At 43.7% G+C, this 19546-nt stretch overlaps 1 protein-coding gene across 2 annotated transcripts in view; it reads left to right on the top strand.

The window, feature by feature from the left end:
* The first annotated feature begins 35 nt into the window (after window positions 1-35).
* Window positions 36-19546, top strand: part of F8 (coagulation factor VIII) — a 71111-nt gene continuing 51600 nt past the window's right edge. The window contains exon 1 of one of the 2 annotated variants that reach the window (XM_061598980.1): window positions 36-184. Coding sequence is in view for 1 of the 2 variants with exons in the window: in XM_061598979.1 (XP_061454963.1) it covers window positions 17839-17972 (134 nt within the window). In the remaining variant the exon portion in view is untranslated. Of the gene's footprint in view, window positions 185-17649; window positions 17973-19546 lie in introns of those variants that run through there. The other variant, XM_061598979.1, reaches the window with a different exon arrangement.

Here is a 19546-nt window from a genome sequence, read left to right as displayed (position 1 = left end):
GCCGCCGTGCGCATGCGTGTTCCTAGGCCCGGGGATGAGAGAAGGGGCGGAAGAAGCCCAGCCTCCGTACAACTGAGCGTTGGCAGGGGCGCTCCCTGCCCTCTTCCTCCTCCTCCAAACGCCAATCAGGCACGAGGCACCCAGGCGCGTAGGAGAGGCGGGGCCTGATTGTTTTATCACCAAGGTAACCGTCATGGAGGGGTAGAGGTTAGAGGTGGGGCTTAGGAAGCGTCCGCATCCACTTCTTCTTGCTGTTGGTCTAGGCTCCGCCTCGCCATGCTAAGGGGGGGGGAGTGAAGGGTTTGGTAAGACGTTTTCTGGTCTTTTTCGTGCGTGCGTGCGTCCGCCACCCAGAGACTTTGCAAGTGTTTTCTCATGAGCGCTCGTACAGAGTCCCGTGGAGCAGGCTGCTAGCACGGTTCCCGGGTTTCTGGCATCATCGAGTGTGCTTCTGAGCATATACAGAGTTGAACCCCCAATAGGCCCACAGTACCATTAAGCATGCGCAGAGGGTTTCTAAGAAATCGACATTGCTGTGCTGCTTTTTATTTGTTTATTTTAAACACTTAATATTGGTGTGATGCTTTTTAAGATCATAGAATGGTGCACCATTACTTACACAGCGCTGCTCTGTGGAGTTAATGTGTCAGCATGTGCAGCGTTTCAGAAACCCCTACAGGCATAATGTATCTGAGCATATGCAGAGTCTTTATAAAACACTTTTAAGGGCACAAGTCTCTGAACATGAACAGAATTCTGGCATTCTTAAGGGAAGCAGCCTCTTGTTAGGAGAACTTCACTCAGACCTAAGGTTGCATGCCTATATACACTTATTTCCATATGTCTCACTGAACTCAGTGTGGGACTTCTGAGTAGACATGCATAGGATTTTGCTGTGTAAGTAATTAATCCCAACAAAGTACCTGTTATCCTATAACCTTCAAGACAATTGTTTATTTTTTCTGTTTTATTGTATAATTTTTATTGAGATATTTACTCTTAACAATTTTATGTAAGCAACTTTGTGAGGTCCTCCTGAACAGTATGTGTAACTTAAATAAATACCAACAAAAAGAAAAAAGGCCAGTGTAATTTTAAAGAGTAATTTCTTGCAGCATGATTGATTTTTAGTACTTTTCTGTGCTCTACAAAAGTTTTAAGTACTGCACAGATGGTAGTAGATAGTGTCTTCTGGATTTATATGTTCCATTTCTGGAAAACAGCCAGGATTACAACATTCTAGCTGTTTGGCAACCCTAATTATTAATCTGATTTTAGGATGGGGTTCAGTTAGTTCAAGGGCCACAATATTTTTTATACTGGAACAATTAATTGGCAAACATACAGCATCAGAGTACAACATTTTAAATTAACAATAAAATACCTTTTTAGGCATGAACCTTCAGTGCAAAACAAAATGTGCAAAGATTATATTCTAGGATTGCAAACTTTTTCCGTGGCAGGGGACCTGTGTGTCTTTTAACCATCTGCCTGATGTGCAGAAATTTACCAGGGAAAGTTTCCCTATCACTTAATGTTTATGCTAGGGTGCAATCCTCATCCTGCGAAATTTGAAAAATGTCTGCATGTTGAGCAGTTATTAAAAAGCACAGGAGTCCTTTTTTTTTTTTTTTTTTAAGGAAAAAGACTCAAACTCCACATTTTATGCTGCTGTTGCAGCTGGTCTGGAAAGTCTCCAACCCTCTCCCCACTAGATCTTGCTGCTCTCAGTTACAGACAATAGCAGTCCCACAGCTTAATTGCTTTATTAATTTTTATATCCCATGATATCACCAAGGCCTCAGGCTAACTTACAGTAGGGGCGGGCAGAAGATAGATCAGGATCTACTGACAGATCTCTGGAAGATTTGCACCAAGGATTTCTGACTCCTACTGTTTAACAGTACCAGCAAAATAACTTTCTTTCCCTGTCCTCAACTATATTGCTGAAATGAAGAAAGCATGGAAGAAGTTATCTGGAGTGGATTTTTTTTATGGGAGGAGGACTGTCAGCTTTGTCATTTGTACTACTCAGAACTAGTTCCTAGGTTCACAATTTCTTAATTCTTAGTGTATATCTTTTGCACCAGGTTTTTATTGGTAAATCTCAGAGTTCTGTTTCAAAAACGCAAAGTAAGTCTTGCAGGCCTGAAGTCTGCCCACTGCTGTGATTTGGCAAATTGCTTTATTAGAAAAACTACCTGTACAAATAAAAGTAAGGAGATAAGAAAACTTATCCTTATGTGGATGACTTTTATGGTCAATGGTATGGATTTGTTCCATGGACAAAAGAAAACCCTAGTTGTTCCAAAGCTCCAGCTACTCACAGAACTCTTTGAAGAGACCTGTTGGGATAAGGATAACCAAAACGTGCTATACTTGATAAAAATATTTATGGTTATTGTAGATACTATATAGGTAATTTACAATGTTTGCAAAAATATGTGCATCATTGCTCTTTGTTGTTATTCGTGTTTTTATGGAACAAAATATAAACAAACTTTTTAAAAAATGAATATATTTCTATTTGATCAGGTCTCACAAACCTGGCCCCCTCTGTGGTACAAGCAGCAGCCATTTCTTGGGGAGCGGGTGGATGGATGCAGAGGACATACAAAACAACTATTTTTCAGCTCTTCCTCCTGCCCTCTCCTCTTTAGGCACATTTTTGTGGATTGAAATTACTATAGCAATTTTTCAAAAATTACCTCTCTAACTATACCATTGGTTAGCCATTATTCACCTTAATTCTTATTAATTGGTCTTCAGCTTATTTTGACAGTGGCAGTCTGTGCATTGTTTAGAGGGGAAAATCAGCCTCAGTTGAACAGAACAGGACAGGACTTGCTTCCAAGGAAATGTTGGGTTGGGTTGCACACATGAGTTGTTCCAACAAAATCTTGGAACCCGTAAGTTGTACCCAACTAAGTCCTACTCAGCGTAGACACACTGAAATTAATGAATCTAAGTTAGTCATGTCTATTGACTTCAACGGATCTGCTCTGACTAGGAGTAGCTCTGAATACAACTCACTGCCTTTTTCATGTAATCCAGGTATGCTGAGCTCACCAACAGGGTCCTAGTTTGTGGAAGAGGTGCTAGGTCTGAGCTGTCCATTCATCATAGATGGAAGATGTCGTAGTTGCAAGCCCTGATGCCACAGGAAACCCAGTAATCAGATGTAGCTGTTGGTATTATCAGACAGATCCTACACCAACTACTGAGCAGCCCATCACATTGGATATGGAGTTTTTTCTGGTCATCTCCTGGAGAAAGAAAAAAGGAGCAGACTCAATCAAGGGAGGCCCCAGATGGCTCCTGGGAGTCTCTCTTTCTCTCTCTCTTTTAGTCACAGCATAATAAGAAATAGGCCACATATTGCAATAAATAAATAAATAAAAATGGAGGAAAAGGGTCACACTCTGTAAACATCACCGGTCACTGTGCCAGAATGCAACCAAATGTAGTCAAGGTTGATTCCCCAATGTTTCACTTGCAAGTGAAAAACCCAACAACACCTTTGTCTCATTCCCAAGGGTGTCCCCCCCCCATGGGCATAGACTCTGAATGTCAAGCAAAAATTCAACAGGTAGAGCTTTCTTTGTTTGCCCCCATTTAGGTGAAAGGCTTTTGTTGTTAAATTCTGACCAGTTCTGCACTAAAAGCAGAGTCTCTGACCATAAAAATATGCCTGTATACACACCATACATTTAAAGGACATTTAAAGCCCATTCTCCCCTCCCCAAAGAATCCTGGGAACTGTTTGTTAGTGGTGCTGGGACTTGTAGCTCTGTGAGGGTAAACTACAGTTCCCAGGATTCTTTGGGGGAAATCATAGGAAACTGCCTTACTTCAGGTCAGACTATTTATCCATTTAGCCTAGTATTGTCTATTCTTGACTGGCACCATCTGTTCAGGGTGTCAGGTGGAGATTGTTTCTCCAGGGTTTTAGGCTGGCTGTAATCACCTGCTACCCGAACCTTTTAACTGGAAATGCCAGGGATTGATTGAACCTGGGATATACTGCTTGCAAAGCATGCCCTCTACCACTGAACTATGGTCCTTTCCCATGTAAGCTAGCCACCAGGCACTTCTTGCAAAGTGGAAGCGGGCAAATGGGAATTGCCCAGTACCAAGCATTGAGGCATAATTAAAACATGCTGGGTTGCAATGCACATGCACACCACACTGAGGGCACTTCTGGGCTGTCGTTCTGTTCACATGGGATTCAACCACATACGGGCAAATTTAGGATGTGCAGTTTATAGTTGATTAGGAGGACTTGCACAACAAAACCACTTCCCCAAAAGACTGGACTTTTAGCAAAAAGGAAAATGTGGGATCACGCTCATTTTGACACAATGCCATTGTTATCTAACCTCCCCACAAACAAATCAGAATGAAAAGCCAATGCCATCTAATCCCGCTGCAAACAAAATCAGGATGAATGCCCAACAAACAGATTGTCTGGAGTCACCCTGAGAGACTTGATAAAAAAACTTAATTTTACTTGTGCCCCACTCTCTGGGCTGTTATCTGTAATTTCTGTGGAGCTGAGTAGCTGCTCCATCATACCGTTTCAATTAAAATCCCTTCTTTAGGGATACAGAAAGGACCATTTCTCAAATGCACAGGTTTTACTATACCCTACATATCAATGCCAGCTGTGGGCTGCTGTTCCATGCCCCTGGCTATCGGCTGAGCAGATAAGTGCGGTTCCTGCACCACCAGGTTTCCATCTAGTTCCACAGAAAGGTAAAAGTGCAAAGGTGGGTCAGAGAGAGAGAGAGAGAGATGCAGTCTCAATTAGAACCCTACAACTGAAGGGAAGTTTGCACACAATCCCTTTGCCTTCTGCCCTGTTTGGTATGATGGGTGCCTCACAGCTCAGAGAGGAAGCATTAGCCCGAGTGTTCACCGCCACAGATCCTCTTGAGGTTGTGCCTTCCTTCCTGCTGCAACAAGAAACACAAGACAAGTCTGTGATGATCACCAGACAAGACGACCGCGTGCATGGAATTTCCTCTGCTAGGGGAAAGGAAAAGGTCAGCGGCCTGGCTCTTACAATATGCACCCAGCCACAATTCACCCGGCTGTTTTTAACGTTTCCCTTTACAGATAAGACTAGAGCACTCCAAAGAACTGAACCGATGTTTAGGAAGTGCTCAGGAATAAAGTATAAGAGTTCACCATTTGCCTGCCTTTCAGATTGTGGGCTAGAGGAGAGGGGAATCTAACCTCATGTTTCCAGCCGTGCTTCATTCCAAGAAGGTGATACAGAAAGCAAAGAGGAATTATTTACAGAAAAGAAAAGAAAAAGAAAAAAGAAAGTAATCCTTGGAACATGTTTCTTTCTTGCCCAGTGCTTCAGGTTATTTCCTTGAGTTGTTCAAAGAGAAGTCCCAGGCTGGTGCAGAGATAAAGAGGCCATGCTGTAGTGGTGGCCCAAATGCTCTTCTGATATACGCATCCCACCTTGGCTGCTTTCTGCTCCCTGTGATGAGGATGCTGCGTCCTGCTATTAGTAGCTTTGTCAACAGTTAGTGAATTCCCCTTTCTTGGTTGGGCCATTTCTGTTTGTCTTACTCACCCTAGTAGGGACAGTCCCTGCTCCACAGCTACTCGCAGCAGAAACTGAAATTTGTAGAAGCCATCGGGGTTTCTCTCTTTTTTCCTCTCCTGTTCTCTTACGCCTGTCATTTTCTGGAAATAAAGTACGCTTAGTCCAGTTTCTTTGGGTTTCCTGAGGATTTTCACTGCTCTGTGGATAAATGCTGCTTAAGGACCTTTTCTTTGAGTCTCACACCAAAAGAAGCACATAGGATTGGGCACAAAGATGACTGCAACAGCAGGTCGGACAGCACAAACCTTCACCCCATCTGCATTATTATACATTTAAAGCAGCATCATACCACTTTAAACAGTCCTGGCTTCCCCCAAAGAATCTGGGGTTCAGTTTGCTAAGGGTGTTGAGAGTTGTTAGGAGACTCCTCTTCCCTCCCAGAGCTACAATTCCCTGGAAGAGACCCCCTATTCCCCTCACTAGGCTACGGTTGCCAGAGCGGTTTAACAATCAGTTATCTCTGTGAGGGGAACAGGGGGTCTCCTAACCATTCTCAGCACCTTTCACAAACTAACCTTCCCAGGATTCTTTGGGGAGATAATAGTGGAATAAATGTATAGTGTGAACGTGGTCCAGGTCTACAATTTCTGGCAGTGGTTTGGCCTGGGTAGACCTGGCCTCTGAGAAACGTATATTCCAGGTCTAACCTTCTGTTGTTTCTCACTGGATAGACCTGGCATCCAGACAACATTTTTCTGCTCACTACTGAAACCAACTTCTCAGTTCTCTTCACCTGCTCCAGCCTTTATTTGCAAGTGCTGCTACAGTCAACTTCATGGCCACTCCCATCCCTTGCATTTTCCCTAAAAAACAACAAAAACCCTAACGCACCGGGATATAACACTGGACTACATGACAGGGTTGTCATACACTGCTCTTACGTCTCTTCTCCCTTCAGCAAAATGGATATAACAACCCTTGGGGTGATATTCAGTGCTAGTCCTACCCACAGTAGAGCCCTTGCAGTTAATAGACATGACTAGCTTAGGCTGGGAAATCAGAAGGAAATCGCCTTGTGCTTTATAGATTACAGCAAAGCCTTTGATTGTGTAGATCAGGGAAAACTATGGAATGCTTTAAAAGACATGGGGGTGCCACAGCATCTGATTGTCCTGATGCGCAACCTATACTCTGCACAAGTGGATACTGTAAGGACAGAATATGGAGAAACCGATTGGTTCCCAATCGGACAGGGTGTGAGACAGGGTTGTATTTATTATCCTACTTGTTTAATCTCTACGCAGAACATATACGGAAAGCAGGACTGGACCAAGATGAAGGAGGTGTGAAAACTGGAGGGAGAAACCGCAATAATTTAAGATATGCAGATGATACCATACTACTAGCAGAAATTAGTAATGATTTGCAACGAATGCTGATGAAAGTTAAAGAGGAAAGCACAAAAACAGGACTACAGCTGAATGTCAAGAAGACTAAAGTAATGGCAGCAGAAGATTTATGTAACTTTAAAGTTGACAACGAGGACATTGAACTTGTCAAGGATTATCAATACCTTGGCACAGTCATTAACCAAAATGGAGACCATAGAAATCAGAAGAAGGCTAGGACTGGGAAGGGCAGCTATGAGAGAACTAGAAAATGTCCTCAAATGCAAAGATGTATCACTGAACATTAAAGTCAGGATCATTCAGACCATGGTATTCCTGATCTCTATGTATGGATGTGAAAGTTGGACAGTGAAAAAAGTGGATAAGAGAAAAATCAACTCATTTGAAATGTGGAGTTGGAGGAGAGCTTTGTGCATACCATGGACTGTGAAAAAGACAAATAATTGGCTAAACACAAGATGGATTGATTCCATAAAGGAAGCCACAGACCTGAAGTTACAAGATCTGAATAGGGTGGTTCACGATAGATGCTATTGGAGGTCGCTGATTCATAGGGTCGCCATACATGAAGGCACATAACAACAACAAAAAACTTAGGTTGATTAATATCAACTTAGTTGAATACAAACCTTGGTTACTCTGCAGAGCTAGTATACAACCTATGCTGTCTTAACTACAACCCTAGCGCCTGAAGTGAGGATATAATAACAATGGATTTTATCTGCATTGGCATAAGCATAGTAATGTTTAAATTGTGTACTAAAACGGGGTGATGGCGGGGCATCACTTTTTAAAAAAAAGAAATTTAGATAGACAGTGAACTTTTCTCTTTGCTACTACTTTTTGTTTTGGGGTGACACACTCCTCCCCGGTCCCAAAGATCCTGTAGATACCTGACTTGTTTTCTATGGACAGCAAGCCCCTCTCTGACCAGCAGAAAAGGCTTAAAAAGAAACCAAGGAGTTTCTTCTCTAGAGCAGCCTTTCCCAACTGTTGGGAAAGGCCAGGTTAGAGTGTTGGACCAGGACCTGGGACACCAGGGTTCAAATCTCTGCTTGGCCATGAAACTCAGTGGGTGACCTTGAGCCCGTCACTGCCTCTAATCTAACCTTCCTCACAGGGTTGTTGTGAGGATAAAATGGACAGGGGAAGAACAATGCATGCCGCCTTGAGCTCCTTGGAAGAAAGGCCGGTTCTAAATGCATCATAAATACAATAAATGAAAATTTATAAGAAAATAAATAATGTCAACTGAAAAACAAAACAAAGATGAGAAACGCCATGTTTTATTCCTTCTCTCTTTTGTGCTACATTTAGAACCAGTGTTATTCCCCTAGGCCTCCTTCCCTGGGCAACAAATGACAATTGCTACCAAAGCCATTTCCCCAGATAACCAGAAAGGAAGGTGTGGGTGGCCTGTGAGATTTGTGACTCACTTCTGCCTTACTGAGATGGGAGAGTCCCTAGAAAAATGTGGGGGCCCTTTTTTGGGGAGTCCTATAAGATGAGCTCATTGCCTTGGGCAATTTCCCCCAGGCTTTCCAAGTAACGTCCCATCATGTACGAAGAGAGCTCTGCTGGGAAGCAAACTGGTAAAGCCCACTGCCTTCCTTAGCTACTAATCCTGTGTGGTTTGGCAGGTAACGTTTTAATTTCCTCGGGTTTTTAGCAAAGGGAAATCCACCCAGCTCAAAGCATACCTCCTAATGTTTCACAATGAAAAAGGACATTCTTATTTACCTGTAACACCTTCTCCAACTTAATCCAGCTCCAGAGATCATTGCCAAAGCACCCACCACTGGGTTTTTTCTGGTTATGTTTAGTGCCAGCACTTGGTCAGGTCAGGCATGGGCCGAGGACCTTAGCAGCTCAGAAGGGGCCCTCAGCAGCCCAATTTGGTGGTTATGGTCCTTGCTGGGATCCTGGACTGCTGTTTTAGCAGAGGGCAGGTGCTGCTGCTACTTATGAACAGGAGTCAAGGTTGGCACCCATTCATAGAGACTGCCTGGCATTTTAATTTACTGAAAATGTATTGCCCTAGGTGGCCACTGCAGATGGGAGCTCAGCTTGGTTTCTGCTCAAAAGTGGCACCGTTGCCCCACCGTCACTAAAATGCCCCGGAGGCCTAATGAGGAGAGCTGTAAGTGGTGTTGCAATAATGGCAGAAGAAAAAAAAAAGAATGGCCACATTGTGAGGGGCCCCATCTGCCCTACACATTCAAAGCAGTATCATATCACTTTTAAACAGTCATGGTTACCCCCCAAAATCCTGGGAACTGTAGTTTGTTAGGGGTGCTGAGAGTTGTTAGGAAACCCCTATTCCCCTGAAAGAGCTACAGTTCCCAGAGTTCCCTGGGAAGAGGGATTAACTGTTAAACGACTCTGGGCATAGGTTTGCCGTTAAATGCAAACCCAGTTGAATTTCTCCCTCATTCCTAGTTGTTGGGTTGGGGCCCCATCAACAGTACCATGCCGAGGACCTCCTGAACTCTGGCACTGTGCCCCGTGATGTGCCTGCCCAGTGGGGATGGGAGAGAAATTTGATTTAGTTCGCATTTAATTTGCACTTTCTGAAACAAGATGAGGACTGAAACTTAGCTGTCTTTTGAAATTTGCACTTATCCAAATATTGCGAAGCTGTTCTCCAACCAAGCAATATTTACAAAATGGCATATATTAGGAGAATGTGCACAAAATGAATATATAGGTGAAAATAACATACAAAAATGCATTATTATACAGCTACTATAGTCAACAGGGATTTTTCGCGTTCTACCATGTTGAATGAAAATACACCCCTCACCTCTTTCTGGTGCTTTGTATAGTCCCAATTCAAAACAAAAACTTACAAGTCTTATACTGTTGGATTCAGAATTGCTTGCTCTACAACTCTGGAAGTTTTCTTGGTGATACACATCCCCCCCACGGAGAATCCACAGGTTAAAGTGAAAAACGGGAGGGAAAAAAACTAGAAGCCATTTGGACTTTTTTTTTTTTAGAAATTGACATAATCTGTTGAAATTCATTAAAAATCAGAGATGACTGTAAGGTATCTCTAATCAAATCCCTGAGCTTGCCCCATACACAGTACTTCATCTGAAGTAGGTTTAAATTAAAATATTAGGATAAATTGTTTGCAAAAAATGTGCACATTAGTCAAACTGCATACACAAATGTGTTTTTTAAGGAGAAACTCACACTAAAATGCTGAAGAATTTTCATGAGGACTTTTTTTAAAAATCGCAAATGACTGCAGTGATGTGGAGAACTGAATTTAAGGTTTGAAAAATGAGAAACTGAGAGGACCGAAACTGACAGATCATTCCATCCGTACTGCCCGGTGGTCTTACCCAGTAATGGCTACAACACTCTTGCAATCAATGTTAGGTGGCTGCCCTTTTAAAGAGCACGGTGGCTGTCCTTTTAAATTTCCCACAATGCTCTGAATCAGTGTTATGTTGGGTGAGCCGTTCCTTGAGCTGTCTGATCTGGCCACGGTGACACATGCCTTAGTTACATCCCGCTTAGATTACTGTAACGCGCTCTACGTGGGGCTGCCTCTGAAGACTGTTCGGAAACTTCAGTTGGTGTAATGTGCTGCAGCCAGAATGTTAACTGGGGCTGGTTACAGGGCCCATACGACTCCCCTGTTACAAAAGCTCCACTGGTTGCCACTCTGTTTCTGGACACAATTCAAAGTGCTGGTGATGACCTATAAAGCCCTATATGGCTTAGGTCCAGGCTATCTGTCAGACCGTATCTCCCTATATGAGCCTGCCCGGGCCCTGAGATCCTCAGGAGAGGCCCTTCTCTCGATACCTACGTCCTCACAAGCACGACTAGTGGGGACGCGAGATAGGGCCTTTTCGGTGGCTGCCCCGGGGCTTTGGAGCTCCCTTCCTAAGGAAGCAAGAATGGCCCCCTCCTTGCAGTCCTTCCGTCAGCAAGCAAAGACTTTTTTATTTCAACAAGCCTTTGGAACTGAAAGCTGTTAAGGACAGGTCTTGAAGGGTGCTGCATTGCTGTTGCCTAACTGTATTATTTTAAACTGAGTTTGAATTATTTTAACTGTATGTATGAATGGTTTTAATACTATAAATTGTTTAATTTGATTTTAATCTAGACTTTTGTATGTTTTTAATTATATGTGTGCTTTTATCTGGAAGCCTCTGTGAGTTTCAGTTTTGGAAAAAGGGCGGGGTAAAAATAATGATAATAAATAAATAAATAAAATAAATAAATTGTATGAAATTTAAAATGGTGACTTTTAGCTGCCCATAATGCGGGGGCTTGGGGCAGATGTTAGGCCAGTGGTCCTTGTCATCTGCCCAAGGATGCCCGGTGCTGATGCCAGCCCTGCTCCCACTCATTCATTTTGCATTTCAACAATTGGTGCTCTGCCTGGGGCAACCACGCTTCATCAGTTGTTGTTGTTGTACTGACTTCTGAAGCAGGATGCCTTTTCCTTTATCTTAAAACGTTTCATCTGACAGTAAATCCAGCTGTACTTTCTATTGCTAGAACAAGATGTGGTATGATGACTAGCATCCTCCCCATGAGGAAAGGCTACAACGTTTGGAGCTTTTGGAAGGCAACCCAACATCCTGCTTGCAGCTGTCATGGGTACCGTGGAGGACTCTTGGCGGAGTAATCAGGAGGAGGAGGAATGGGATCTTGGGGAGGGGCCTAGTAGGCTGCAGAGGGCGGGGGCTGAAACAGGGGAAGGCTTCAGCAGCTCAGACAGTGACAGTTCCGCCCCCTTAGTTCCAGTTACAGCTGAAGAAGAGCTGTGTGACAATGAAGCTGACCCTTGTCTGGCCACTCAGCTCTGCCTTGTTGCCCAAGCTGCCACCATACCTCGTCCTGAGGAGGAATCGGAGGCTCAGCCAGAGCCATGTCAGAGAAGGTTCTGGATAAAGTGTCAGCAATGCGTAGATACAAACAGATAGCCCCAGCTTTTCAGCCTGTGTGTAGGAGTGCTGGCTTGCTCACGCAGTTCCATTCAGATAAACCTTCCCCACACAAATAGAAAATCAGCCCTGAGCCTACTCAAAGGGTCTGAAGAGCTGTGTCTAATTGCTTCAACACCATCTTATCCTGAGTACTTTAATTGTGTAAGGTTTACACAAGCTTAATTACGCTTACGTAGAGATGTAGAGTGCTGTATAATCTGTAAACTGATCCATGAAATGCTCTAAGGTGAGATTCCTCATTGAACATAACAGAGAAAAACACATCAGTGAGTCCAAGCCTGAATCCAACGGGGCTGGCCATGACGGTGGCATTCCCATGGGCATCTGGTTGGCCACTGTGAGAACAGGATGTTGGACTAGATGGGCCTCTGGCCTGATCCAGAAGGACGCTTCTGATATACATTCAAATTGCAAGTAGGTGATAAAGTGTCTAGATACAATAAATGACTTGTCTTTGAATAATTAGTCATGCAGCTGACTAAAGGGGACCCTCCCTTGACAATCCTGAGTGGTATCCAGGCTCTGAGACAAGAGATATTAGAAGTGTTGTCGAGTTGTTCAGGGAAAGTGACTAGTGCCCTGTTCGCTCATTCTCCCACTTCATGCGATTGCTGTGTGGCCCTCCAGATGTTGCTGGACGACAGTTCCCATCATCCCCAGCCGTTGGCCATGTTGGCTGGGGTTATTAGGAGTTGGAGTCCAGCAACATTTGGAAGACTACAGCTTCCCCACCCTTGATCTAGAGGTCCTAGGGCATGGTCTGAGGGCACATGATGAAGCCATCCCTGGTTTACCAACACACCTCCCTCTCGCCATGTGTGGGGACTGAATGGCTGCATCAGGGTGTCTGTTCTGCTTAAATGTGATCCCTGCATAATTAAGAACTCTGGTAACAGAATCACTGTCAGAGGATAAGGAGAGTGCAGAGAAGCTGAGTTTATTCTTTGCATCATTCTTTATTGTGGGAGATGTTGGACAGTTATCCCCATAGAACTGCACGGGCTGCCCATTAGCTACCAGACTAAGGTGCTGGTTTTGGTGTACAAAACCCTATACAGCTTGGGACCAGGATACCTGAAAGATTGTCTTACCCCTTTTATGCCCAGCTGATCACTGCACTCTGCAGGTGGGGGCCTCCTACAGATACCATCTTACCAGGAGGTCTGTTCCACACAGAATAGGAATCGGGCCTTTAGCATTGTGGCATCTACCTTTTGGATTTCCCTCCCATTAAGATATTAGACGGGAGCTGTCTCTGTTGTCTTGTCAGTGCCTACTTTGAAGCATAGACATTTGTCCCAGTCTGCATCTCTACTGGAATTGTTTTAAAAATGTTTTAATTGTTTGCTGCCCTCTGCTCCATGTTGGGGGGACAGAGGATGGGATATAAATTTAGTAAATAATAATAGACAGCTGTCATATAATAGGTCAGACTAACCCCAGCATAGGCTATCTTGATTGATCATGGATCTCTAAGATCTCAATAAAGAAGGATCTTTCCCATCATCTGCTACCTGATTCTTTTAAATGGAGCTACCTAGGGTTGAATCAGGCCTGTGGATCTTCTGCATGCAAAACAGATGCAATACACATCCCAGGTGCCTAAATCACTTTTTATCTCCCAGAAAGACATCTGAAGAGCTAACCCATCAAAGAAAGATAGGAAGAGATAATGTTAGGGCTAACTGACAAATTAAAAATTAACAAGACACCAGGTACAGATTTCACACACCCAAAAGTTCTTAACAAATTGTTTAGCCTTTTTTGTTTAGAAAAAAGACGGCATCTGTGCAGTCCTGTGCATATCTGCTCAGAAGCATGTCCCACTGAGTTTCACAGGACCTACTCCTAGGTAAGTGTATATAGGATTGCAGCCTAATGGGGAGATGTGGCAGAGGTTTATGCATGTGAGCATGAAGAAAGTGAGTATTTTATTTCTCTCATAATACTATAACTTGGGGTCACTCAATGAAACAGATGAGCAGTAGATTCAAGACAAAGACAGACAAAAAAAAATCAGCAACTCATTTGTGTCTAGGGATGGAGGAGAAATTCAGTTCACGGTGAATTTACTTAATTTGCACTCCCTGAAACAATATGTAAACTGAAATGCAGCTATACTTCAACATTTGCACTTCTCTGAATTTTGCAGTGCAGTTCCCCAGCCGAGTAATGTCTACAAAAAATGCACATATTGGGGTAACGTGAACTGAAATGCATATTTTGGAGAAAATAACATACAAAAATGCATTGTATTGGGGGCAAGTGATTGCAAATATGGGTATATTAGGAGAAAGTTTAAGATTACAAAAGATACAACAGAGATAAAATCGTTAAAGTTAACTGACCGGTGGTGGCCATTAGGGCGAATGGGCAGTGCCTCACCAACATCAGCCTGCCCTTAGGCAATCCCCACCTGCCTGTCTTCTTACATAAATCCAGTCCAGGGGGTGGCCCTGGTTATCAGCTTCCTCCTCCTCAGTCTGCTATCGCAGTACTCAGTAGCAGTGGTGGCTGATAGCTCCATGTCACTGGGGCAGTGGAATCCACTCTGGCTTTTAGACCAAACTTTCAAAGAGCTGTCCAAGGTGCTGAATGCTGTTCCCAAAATAGGTTCAGCACCTTGGACAGGTCCTTGAAAGTTTGGTCTAAAACCCGGAACAGATGCCACTGCCCCACTGACATGAAACCACCAGCCACCACTGCTCAGTAGGGAGAAGGATAAGGGCCAAACTAGCATCAATTGGCTCTAACTGTCATTGGCTCTGGCTCTGCCTACTGTTGGGCTCTCTGCTTTCCGCCCTACCTGTCCCAATGGTCCCCAGCCACCACTGTAACTGGCTACAGCTCCCAGCATCCCTGACCATTGGCCAAGTCAGTCGGGGTTGATGGGTAATTCCCAACTAACAACTTCTGGTAGGCTTCAGGATCTCTAGGATCTAGAGGTTCAGGGGCATAGTTTAAGCACACATGGTAAAGCCAAACAGGTTTGAGTCTGGCCAGTGCCTGGATGAGGAGACACTAGGGGATGCTATGTGCCCCACCTTGAGTTCCACAATGGAAGAAAGGTGGGATACAAAACTACTAAATCAAGGGTGGGAACCTTGGGCTCACCAGATGTTGTGGAAGTGCAATTCCCATCTGCCCTAGCAGGGATGGCCAATGGCCAGGGATGATGGGAGTTGTAGTTCAGCAACATCCAGAAGGTCAAAGATCCCTCACACCTGTACCAAATCAAACAATAATTATTCCCCTACCTCCATCTCTAGAATGGGAATATTTTCAAAGTAATACAGATAAGAATAAAATACACCATAAGCACACTTTCATGAGGAAGTGAAAGAGACACAACATTATTTAAATGAATAAGTAAATAGTTCTTTCATCCCTCACTGATCTTGCCCAGGGTTTGTCTTTTGCACAGGAAGACAAGATCTTGGCTGTCATTTTCCTGACTATGATGATTAATATTACCTCCCCAAATATTTTGAAACAAAAGAGCTGTGTTTTTTTAACAGTCATTTGATTACAGAACCTAAAAATATAAGAGGATTTGCATAAAACATTTTGGTGAATCATCTCTCATCAGCCCTTTGCCAAGCCAGAGGTACATAGGAAAAGGGCTTATTTTGACCATGAAGAAAGTTAGTAGACATTTGTGGGGGAAATTCCTCCATTGTTTTCTCTCTCTGTCAGAAGACTGACTCAGAAGCATGTGAATTCCAGGCTCACCACAGATGTTTCTCTACTAAGAGTTAAACGAGAAGATGGCATTCACTACAATTAGCAATTTCATGAATGGCTTTAAAAAATTGTGGGGGGGGGATCTGGATCAGGACTCTGCAGGGGTTAGGGGGCTTTAACTCTTTGCTGAGTTTTCAATCTGGATCAACAGTATGACATTCTTATAAATCGGAGGAGGCTAACCAGATATACAGTAAGCCTAGGTGTTTAAAAAGGAAGGTGACTGAAGCTTCACAAAGATGTGGCTGTCTCTGCCAGTGCTGTAGTGGAGAACTTGTGGTGCTCCAGATGTTGGACTCCAACTCCCATCAGCCCCAGCCAGGAAAAGTTCACGGTCAGAGATGATAGAAGTTGCAGGCCAGCAACATTTGGTGAGCCACAGGCTTCCCACATCTGCACTAGGGGAAATGAGTTCCAATTGCTGAACACAGGTGTGGGGAACCTTTGACTCTCCAGATGTTGCTGAACTACAACTCCCTTCATCCCTGGCCATGGACTGATGGGAGTTGTTGTTCAGCAACATCTGGAAGGCCAAATGTTCCCCATCCCGGTTTAACAGCAAGGCCTCCCCCCCATCCCAAATTAGGATGCTGTGATTAAGAAAACGCGTGTGTGGTGGGGAGAAACCACAAGTGGATTTTTGTGTGACTGCGGTCAGTTATGCTGTGCTCAGAAGCACCATATTCCTTCATTTTAAGAGAATGTCACACACACAATTTTGCACCTGGCTCAAGCTTTCAGAGAAGTTCCATAACATACTTGTGAGTTGCAATGGTCACCCAGCTTGTTCAACAGAGGACACAACCAATTCCATAGGAAAGCAAACTCGGGGGCTGGTAGGGGGAAGAGAATCCGTCAGAAGGACCCAGCTTTTCTTGATTGAGAATTTTCTGTTACACTGGAGCCATGGCACTTCAGCATGTACACAGGGAGATAAACAACTGATGCTTTTCCAGTCCAGGAAGGTAGAAGTAAAAATGTGATAACAGGGAAAGATTTCCCAGTTTGTGTGTTTGAGCTGCAATAAGACATTTCGCCTTGGAATTGCGAAGCTAGGCAATCGTGTCAAAATGAGATTTTTCTTTTTCTGTTTTAAGAGATGGGCTTTAGTTTCCCAAGCACTTCACAGAGCCCTGAAGACTTATGGTAGTTCTGTAATAGTTGCTTGACTTTCAACTATCTGCCTAGAGCATAAGTACTGTGGAGATACACAACACTCCTGCAAAGCGGCAAGCCAGATTCCCCCAAGAGAGGACCTGCACCCCAAATTATCCCTGGCCATTGGCCACGCTGGCTGAGGCTGATGAGAGTTGGAGTCCAACCTCATCTGGAGGGCCACAGGTTGCTCCCACAACTGGATTGTGTGTAATTGTCAAAACACCGCGACTCAGATAAATGTTCTTATTGCTTTCTTATGGGTTGTATCCAGTGTTAGTCCTACTTAGAGTAGACCTACTGAAAATAATGAGCATAACTTAGGTTCATTCATTTCAATAGGTCTACCCTGAGTATAATTTAGTTGGATACAACCCTGTGTTCTTATTTTTAAAAGGATAAGGCAAAATTGTGGAGGACAGATCTATCCAGGGCTATTAGTTAGGGATAGCTAAGTAGAACTTCCATGTATCCAAACTGTATACCTCTGAATATCAGATGCGAGGGGGAAAAACAAGGATGGTCATTTGCATCATGCCCTCCTTGTGAACTTTCACGGGTCATCTGGCTGGCTGCTGTTGGAGGCTGAATGATGGATAAGATGAGTCTTGGCCACGTCTAGCAAAGCTAGTTCTTAACCTAATCCTGGAGTTGATGTCCCTACAGTGAATAAGAGGTTAAACTTTGCTCTGACTTTTTTTCCCTTTGGCTTTTCCCCTCTCCATCCTGTTGCTCTCCACCCAGTGTTGCTCACTCATATATCCCAGCACACTAGCAGTGTGCGTATGTGTGTGTGTGACCATGATTCCCTATCCGGTGACATATTGAAAACTTGTTTGTGCTTTGCCCAAACCTGTACTTGCTGCGTGGTCTATCCCCGCTTCCCTTGTTGGGGATGAAGCTTGCTAAATAGGCCAGGCAAACTTCACCTCCTCCTAGATTTCTCTTTTGAATCAGAGCTGCCTCTGCCTCTCGGGCCTTCGTACGGTGGACCATGCGGAGGGTGCCCTGGAGTGGCGGCGTCATCATCCTGTGGTGCCTCTTTCAGCAGAGCGTTGGCATCACCAGAAGATATTACATTGCAGCAGTAGAGACAGACTGGGACTATGAGCCTGCCAGCCAGAAGGGGTAAAGATAGTCCATTTGTCATCCATAGTGGCTTCTCTGGTGTTTTGTTTTTGTTTTTATGCTGTGGTGTGCACAATGATGTGGTTAGGGAATTTTATACTCTGGGCTTATAGTGTGGGTGGGTGGGTGTGTTGGACTCTTTAGCATTCCTTCACTTGCTTCAAAGAGTGATGAGTTGTCCCTGTGGCATTTGGAGGTCCAGTCAGAGCTTGGAAAAGTTACTTTTTTGAACTACAACTCCCATCAGCCCCAGCCAGCATGGCCACTGGATTGGGCTGATGGGAGTTGTAGTTCAAAAAAGTAACTTTTCCAAGCTCTCTGCTCATTCTGCTGCACGGGACTGTTGATCTCTGCTCTAGAGTCTTACCTTTATGGCACCACAGGGTACATGTGCGGGGTATTTACTAACTTAGGGTTGAAGCCAACTCATTTTTACTCTGAGTAATCCCACTGAAATCAGTGCTCATGACTAATTTAGGTCCATTAATTTCAACAGGTCTACTCTGCTCTGAGTAAAAGTTGGAAAGGAAAAGCAGGATTTCCAATGCTAACAATTAGCCACAGAATAAATGATATAAAAGAAGGAAACATATACAAATTCGATTGTATTTGCACAATTTGTAGGGCTATCTCCTGATTAAATAAATCTTATAATGCCGTCCTATACAGAAGTAAGCCTCACTGAGTTCAGTGGGACTTGCTCCCAGGTAAGGGCGGAGAAGAAATTTGATTCAGTTCCCATTTAAAGGCGTACCTCTCTAATTTGCACTTTCTGTAACAATATGAGAAATGAAACAGACATCCTTCAAAATTTGCCCTTCTCTGAATTTTGCAGTGCAATTCTCCAGCCAAATAATGTGTACAAAAAATGCATATACTACGTGTGCATATGTGTATATATTAGTGAAAGCGACATATAAAACCTTATGCTAGGAGAAATTCCTTGCAATAATGGGTATATTAATCATTTATTAGGAGAGAAAATTGCACTAAAAGGCGGATGACTTTTCATGAGGATTGTTTTAACTAAAATTCTCAGATTGATGTGGTACTGTGGAGAACAGAATTTAAGACTGGAAAAATTAGAAAGTGAAAGAGCCAAAATTGACAGATTGTCCATCCCTGCTCCCAGGTAAGTATAACCCCACTTACCTGGGAGTAAGCCCCATTGAATTCAACAGGAGTAGGCATGGCTAATAATGTCTTGTAGTCCATTAATTGCATGAGTTTCACCAAGTTAATTAAACTGCATATTTTGTATGGCAACAGGGGGGAAATATACTTAGATGGTGCTTGTACATATCACCATTGACACTGTCAGAGGAAAGAATTTCCTGAAGGGGCAATGCCTCTTCTATGATGGCATCTGCAGTTTAATTGATTTATATCCTGCCTTTCCTCCAAGGAGCACAACGTGGCATATGTGGTCCTTTCCTTCCCAGTTGTATCCTCACAACAACCCTGTGAGGTAGGTTAGCCTGAGAGACAGTGACTGACCCAAAGTCACCCAAATGAGCTTCATGGCTGAATGGAATTTTGAACCCTGGTCTCCTAGGTCCTAGTCCAACACTCTA

The sequence above is a fragment of the Rhineura floridana genome, chromosome 16, assembly GCF_030035675.1.
Source record: "Rhineura floridana isolate rRhiFlo1 chromosome 16, rRhiFlo1.hap2, whole genome shotgun sequence".
NCBI classification, from domain to species: Eukaryota; Metazoa; Chordata; class Lepidosauria; order Squamata; family Rhineuridae; genus Rhineura; species Rhineura floridana.
The sequence above is the reverse complement of the archived record's forward strand: the minus strand, read 5'-3'. Positions and strand labels throughout refer to the sequence as shown.